Below are 7677 nucleotides of genomic sequence, written 5' to 3'. Positions count from 1 at the left end.
AACACTAGTGAACCAAATGGCTCATGTAGTAAGATCTGAGGTATTTATGCCCTCTTTTCCCCCATCCTGAAAATAAATACTGGTACTCAGTTTTGGGAGTGAGAATTACGTATGTCTTTGGTATGGCCTATGGCCAAAGGAGGAAGGGAAAATTCTAATGTTCGTAGTCCCTTGCATCCCTTGTAGTCTTAGTAGTCAGCTTATCTTTTCTAGAGTGTACGTATTTATCACATGCTAATTGTCATAGCACATCTGTGTAACATTTTTGGTTTTATTCCCTCGTGTCTTTAAAGCTGGAGTGCCTAATGCAGTTAGTAAGAGCTGGAGCTTCTGTAAATGCCAGTACAACGCGTTTTGCTCAAACACCAGCCCACATTGCTGCTTTTGGAGGACATCCACAGTGTCTGAATTGGTTGATTCAAGTGGGGGCCAACATAAACAAACAGGTATGGATTCATATGTATTTCATGTGTGCGTACAGTCTTGGAAGGGGTGTCTCAGTCCCTTTTTCCTGTATGTATGATCCTTACATTCACGTACAGATACATTATTTTTAACATCAGCTGAAGTCACATGACTTAATTATCAGTTACAGACCTTTATAATTTCAGTAGAGATAGGACTAATGAATGTCCTTTAAGCCTCTGAAGGTTTGGAGAACATTTGGTTTAGGAGCTGAAATATTGCTGCTGCTTGAACAAAATGGTGTGCTGCTCTGGTGTTGGCAGCTTTAGTAAATACTCTGATAATGCCTCTTTAGGGGAAAGAAAAAAGTCTAGTGAGGAGTCTATTATTAAATATGCTAAGAATTGAAAAATTCACCATTACCTACAGAACCACGAGACATTTGTGGTACTTCATGATATGCCATGGTTTATTTTAAGGTGCATCTGTTTTCAAACTGTTTTCCTTTTTAGATTCTTTCCAAAACTTTTCTAGTAACTTCCTGCAAATAGATGAGAAACATGTACTTTACTAACAAAGAATGAATGGGGGAATTTTTTTTCTTTTCACATAATTTTCCATTACTTTTACAGTTGAGTATGCATAGTGATTTATTTGGTAGAGGACAGTGTATTAATATAGCAAAATTCCTGTAAATAACTGTACTCTGGTGCAGTAACAGAATCAAGTGCTTAAAACTATTATGCTTTTGGAGGTAATGTTTGTAGCACTGAATAAATCTGTATCCTGGGCATGCCTAATGTGTGCCTTTCTAACAGTATGCAAACTTACTTATAGTATTCCATGAAAGTAATTAATACTACAGCATATACATTTACTAAAAGCTGTAGTATAGCACAGCATCTGTAAAATGTCTGGTCTGTTAAATCTCGCATCATACTTTTTTTAATATCTAATGGCCAGACTGCTTTATATGCAGTAGAGTTAAGCTAAGTCTGCTGAAGGACTTGAACATTTGCATTTCTAGAGTTTGGTTCTTTTTGTTTTTTTTAAGCTATGCAAAAATAAGAAATGGGGAAGTTTGTGTTGAGTTTTCAGAAAAGAAGGCTGGTGCATTGAGAACAGCTGTGAGACACCAGGAGAATTGTAGAAACAATGAAGTGACTGGATGCAGAGGCTATAGATCGCATCTTCTCCTTGATACCTGACAAAAGTAACTTATTCAATAAGTTATTGCTGCATAGTGGTAGAATCTTCAGAAGAGAAAATAGAAGAACTATAAATGCATCTGGAGACCAGGTAAGAATGTAAAGAAACGGTGATTAGAGAGGAAACATGGCATGCACAGAATAAAGGTATACAAATATCTGCTAAATGAGAAGAGAAGAATGAATGAAAATGAATGAATGAGAAGAATGAAAGTTTCCAACTATGAGGATAAAGAGAAGAACTGACCAGTGAGGTTGAAATGGAGTTGAAGAACAAGCTTGCTGTCCTGGAACGTGATGAGGGAAAAGAAATGCATCTAGTGAGTGAGGTTATAGCAAAGAAGAAAGTAGCAACTAGCCCCCAAAGAAGAGAAGAGTGCAGAGAGATCTCTCCATGGGCTGAGGGCACCATGCAGATGACTGTAAAGGAAAGCAGAAGGCAGTATAATATGTGATTAAAAATAGGCAGGAGACTCATTCCAGCTGAAAGAAGCCACCAAGACTAGCCAGTGACTCAGGAATCTATAAATTGATGGCCTGTCACCAGAGCTAAATAGATCTGTGGTCCTCCAGAGTACTGTAGTTTTCGAAAGATAGTGGTGATGGTATCCTATGGACTTCTAAGGGCAGATTTAGGTATTGACAGGCAAAGGACCCTAATATAGATGGTACTGCGAGCTGACTCTGGAAGCATTGTATGTTGTAAACAGTAGGCTCAAGTTTCACTTGAGTGTGATAGTTTATTTTGCCCCCACAAATATTAACATATAAGAAGAGGTGTTCTAGATTTAGTTTGAATATAGCTCTGGTTAGTTAAAATACAGTAGAAACAAAAAAGTCTGTTAGGTTCTTAGGATGCAACTGGTCAGTCGCACTGGTTTCACATGAATGAGCACTGAAAGCTACACAAACTTATCTAAGATGTATCTGGAGTGTTTCACACATGGCTGTGAAGCACAGTGCATGCTTTGCTTTCCCCAGTTACTTCCAGCTGTTTATTGAATAGCAGACAAATTCTACTATTCTTGTTTAATTTGAAGTCCTTAATAAATGATCTTGCTTCCTTATTTAACTTCCAAGCACTGTCAGGTGACCATCTAGGGCTTCCACCCACACTTTTGAGGTTCCAGAGCACTATTTCCTGATGTGTATTTTGTTTGTTCCTTCCAGCTCGCTGACTGATGCTGTACTTCAGACAGACATAGTCACTGGCTAATGCTTGTGTGAGGACAAGTGTTCCATGGACACTGGCTACAAAACACATGCTGAGAAAAATCTGGGAATTCTTGATAATTAAAGTAGTAAAACTTTCCTTGCAAACTGACTCCTGTTCATTGGCTACAGACTAACCCATCACCTCTGGGAAAGAGAAGGATAGCTTCCGAAAAGGAATCCACTCGAGTCTCTCAGTCTTTGCAAAAACCTCCGGTACTCAGTAGAATTTGCATGCATGCTTTCTCATATGTGCCCTGAGGTACTGTATTATAGGCCATGCTGCCTGCCCTGAAGTTTAGGAAAACATGAACATGCATATCTCAGTGCTGGTGGCAGCTGCCTGGGACATTTCTTGGGCACCAGCCATGAAGGACTAATGCTGAAAACTCCTTGTCCCAACTGTGCCTTTCTCCCCACATAAGTTCTGTGAGTATATCTGCGATACCCAGCCCTCTTATGTTACTTTAATGTGCTGGCTAGCACACATCTATCTCTCTCTATGATCGGTTGGGCAGATCTCTCGCCTCCAGGATCACTATAAAAATGCAAAGGAGAAAGCTGAAGTGCCAAGCAGCGATCTGCCTGTTCTACCCAGCAGTGGAATAAGAGAAAGTCCTACTGTATTTTTTTTATATATATTTTTTTTTTTTTTTTTTTTTCCTAGTTCAGTGGGCAGTGCCTGCTAATAGTTTTTAATTGACTCAAGACCTGCATTTGGCTATCTGCCTGCTCAGGTTCACTGTAACAGTGCAAAGTAATTATACTACTACTTTTACTTTCCATGAGGGTTTGTTGTTTTGGGGTTTTTTTTGATGTTCTCACAACACAGATTTTTTTTTTTTTTTATGCTGTTGTGTGTATTAACAGCAGATAATCATGAGTACTTTTTGATTAAAAAGCCTGTTACTTCATTTAAATATATTTTGCCTCTAGCCTCAGCCTATTAAACATTTCTATTGTATATTGCCTGTGTTGATTTGCACACACACCCCACACCCCCCGTTTTGTGTGGCTTGACTTAAAGAAGGGATGTAAGAAATACTGCATCCTTACAAGTGGTGCTGATACACTTTTTGTCCAGCCAGTTACCATCATGTGCCAGTGATGGCAGATTTAGGAGGGTTAGATTACCTATGCTAGCAAGAGCTGTAAGCACACTGGTGTCCTTGGTGAGGAGGAAGACAACACTCATTCTCTGGTATGTTACAGTCCTGTATTTTAAACAACAGTTTGGACTAAATATTCTATCAGTTATTATTTGTACTTAAAATTCAGAAGGAGAAACCATCATGAATTCAAAGCATTTATAGTGAAGAATAAGGAAAAATACTCTGTATTCTCCAACATCTACTTCTTGGCTTCAGAAAGGGTGGGTTCTGGGTCTAAGAAGTCTGAACAGATTTTGGAAATGTGATCTGCTGATAGAACTTTAAATTCAGTTGATTGAGTTAAGGAATAGGATTAATTTATATTTCTTGTCAGTTAAAATAATGCTTCTGTGCTAGAAGTATTTTGAAGTGCTTGCATAGTGTTGTGGTTTAACGGCAATAGGCATCTAAGCATCACATAGCCGCTTGCTCGTTTTCCCTCCTCACAGTGGGTTGAGGGAGAGAATCAGAAGGGAAAACCAAGAAAAACTCTGGTTTGAGATGAAGACAAGTTAATAGGTAAAAAGGGCAACAAAATCAAGAAAATGAAAGTTACTATAAAAAAATTAAAGCCCCTGTACTATAACCAAACAATTCCACAATTGCTTATCACTAACTGATGCCTGGTCAGTCCCTGAGCAATGATGGTCTTAGAAACACACACACCACACACCTGCCCCCCGCTGTTCTTGATGAGCATTATGACATGTTGTATGGGATATTCCTCTAGTCAGTTTGGGTTAGCAGATGCAGCTGTGTCACCTCCCAGCCCCCTCCTAGCTAGAATGTTGGCATGTTACCAGCATTATTTTGGTTGTGAATCTAAAACATGGCACCATGCCAGCTACTATGAAGAAAATTAACTGTCCCAGCCAAAAACCAGTACACATAGTTGAGAGATTTTATGTAGATGTGCATGGGGCTTTTTGTTTTAAAAAGAAATATTTACAGGTAAGTAACTTATACATAGGAGAAGGGTGTAAAGATGTTAGTGAAATTAACTGCATCATATCCAGGGACTTGGAACTTTAAGAAAAAATGGAAAATATGCACCAAGTTCAACTGGAAGATCCTAATGTCAGCAGAGATGTGGATCTCAAAAATACAGAAAGAGGGGAAAATGGAATAAAAAGTGGCTTTACTGAACTGAAATACAACCATATCTAAAAGAGGGCTGGGAATAAGAAGAGAGTTTGAGGAAAAATATTTGATCAGTAGAGGAAGTGTCTTTTGAAATTAAGCAGCATAGTGAGGAAATGTGAACTGATTAATCAATCTGAGATAGATTTACTGATTTAAACCAAAAAAGCAAAAAGACTCTTCAGCCACATAAATGAAAATAGGAGAAGGAACATAGCTCAGTAAAATGAAACAGCAATGATAGGTAATCTAGTCATGACCCCAAGTGAGAGAAGACTGCCTTTGTCATTGTAAAAGGATAGTTACGTTCCTATAAGGGCAAGAAGGAAGGTGTTTGACAATGACTGGGAGTTTGAAAAAAATAAATGTACCTATGATGCCTCGTGACTCTTGTCATATCTTCAGGAGCACCATACACAAAATGCTTAGTTTCCACAGAAGCAAACTTGTGTTACCTTGAACGATAAACTAATAAAACTTAATTGGCCTTTCTATGTGTTTATTTACAATGTGACTTTTGGATTATGAGACAAGTTTGGGATATTGGTGCAGTGTTAAATCAGAAGGGTGAATGGGATCTTGAAAAGTTCTGCTCTAGATATGAAAGACCATTACAAGTTACTGATGTTTCCCTTCCTGGAATGTTACTACAGAAGGGATTATATCAAACTGAGCCACATATGGAACTGTGGACAATCAGGAGGAGTATGAGGTATATGAAGGATAATTATGAATTTGTAGAGCCCCTCAAAATAAAGTGGCTTAATTTGTTCCACATAGCCAAGGAAGGGATAGGGAAGAGGTGTCTTATGCATGAAAACGTGCTAACAATCTAGACCCTGAGCAGCTCTCAGAAGCTTCTTGGAAAAGCCTCTGTTACATTGCTTTTTCTGTTGGGTGCCATCCATTCCAATTGTTGAATCAAACCAGAATTGTTCTGAGGCTCATAGAGTACTTTATTTTTCTCTGTATGCGTAATTTTAGATGCATTGAAAAATAAGTAAACTTCAAAGCCATTTTTCAGTGGGAGGTTGGTTTTTTTTCATTTCAGTCTAGCTCATAACCCAGAGAGGATTTCTTTATAGAGCTAGGAGACTATTTCGTAAACTTTTTCAGTGCAAATAGATTTGGTCCTATAGGAGAACTTTAAGAGAAGATAACAGTGATGACTGAAATTTAGGTGCTGTAATTAAAACCAAAGCTGTAAAAATCTGAATTTGAATATTCTGTCATGCTCTAAGTATTTTCTCAATTCCTTAGCTTTAGAGGAGAGACACAGCTTTTCTGGGACAGCGATTGAAAGAAGCCTTTCTGAAGACATATGTTCTCTTCTGACATAGTAACTTTTTTCTGGTTGTTGGTGACAGGATAGTTAGCTGCTGCAAGCTTAACGTATTCTTGCAGTGAAGTGTCAAGGAGTCCTTTTGCAGAAGTCTTTTCTCACCCTTCTAGTGTTTTCTCACAGCAATGCTTCGTAATTCAGCTCTAAATCTTATTGTGGGCAACATGCTAGGTTTATGAGGCTAGTAGAGATTTCTGTCCTCTTTGTCCTATGCATGGCTAGTTGAGCTAACTTTCCCTATTTCCCTGAACGTTCTGTTAAATGATTGATTACCTCTTAAGGTTGGGATTGTATATGCTAATGCTGAACAAAAGCGGCAAATCACTTCTTTTCTATGCTTTTACCTCTTAACAAAAGGTGTGGAACCATAGTAAAAAGATGAATCGAAGACAACTTCCATTATGGAAGAATATGAAGAAAATTTCCCTGGATAAATTGGTGCCAAATTAATTTCCATGTATGATAGTTAACAATATGTTGTTTGTTAAATGTCTCTGTCTTCCTGTAACTAGAGAAGAAGTTACAAGTAGGAGAAATTACATAAGCTTCATTGGAAAACAGTCTTCTATTCATCAGCTACAGAAAGCCATTTTGGAAGAGGGGGTCTGTGGCTTTTTTCTAATCTCTAAGGACTCCAAGGAGTTTTCTGGTCTTCTCTGTCTCTAGACTTCTTTGTTAGCCTCAGCAATCTTCTTTAGCTTATAAGCAGGTAAACTTTGGTGCCATTATTGTTCCCTTCCAGGGGTACTAGGTGGTTCACTTTTTGGCTGAATATATGTCTTAAGCGCTGGTAAACTGGCTTCACCCTCAGTGAATTTGTAACTTGTTACAAAAATATTTTGCCATGAAATAAAATTGGCAAGTAGAAAATTGAGAATATATAACACATAATCCAAAATTCATTTTCAAGTTATATTTAGATGATATAAGAGATGTGATTTAATTTCTCTGAAGCTTGGCAGACAATTTAAAACACTTGTTACCTTCTATATCAAAATGCTAGTACGATCATATTTTGAATATATTCACATTTCAAATTGAGCTAATGTGTAACCAGTACTGTAGTGTTAGATAGTGAACACTGTTGTGTATGAAGACTGGTGAGTCAGTAAAGGTGCTGTGTTACTTTAATAGCTAGTGTTGATATTTTAATAAAAGGGACAGCCAAGCAAGAACAAGGCACATAACATCTGTAACATGTTTAATATCAGTGGAGCAG

The 7677-nt window shown here is 37.9% G+C and overlaps 1 protein-coding gene across 1 annotated transcript in view; it reads left to right on the top strand.

Moving 5' to 3' along the window:
• The first annotated feature begins 296 nt into the window (after positions 1 to 296).
• ANKRD10 (ankyrin repeat domain 10) overlaps positions 297 to 7677 on the top strand; it is a 32094-nt gene continuing 24713 nt past the window's right edge. The window contains exon 1 of the mRNA XM_010019544.1: positions 297 to 446. Coding sequence (XP_010017846.1) covers positions 306 to 446 — 141 coding nt within the window. The 5' untranslated portion in view covers positions 297 to 305. The remainder of the gene's footprint in view (positions 447 to 7677) is intronic.

The sequence above is a fragment of the Nestor notabilis genome, unplaced genomic scaffold (assembly GCF_000696875.1).
Source record: "Nestor notabilis isolate BGI_N333 unplaced genomic scaffold, ASM69687v1 scaffold12518, whole genome shotgun sequence".
In the NCBI taxonomy this organism is placed as follows: domain Eukaryota; kingdom Metazoa; phylum Chordata; class Aves; order Psittaciformes; family Psittacidae; genus Nestor; species Nestor notabilis.
Note: the sequence above shows the minus strand (reverse complement) of the source record. Positions and strands in the feature narration are given on the sequence as shown.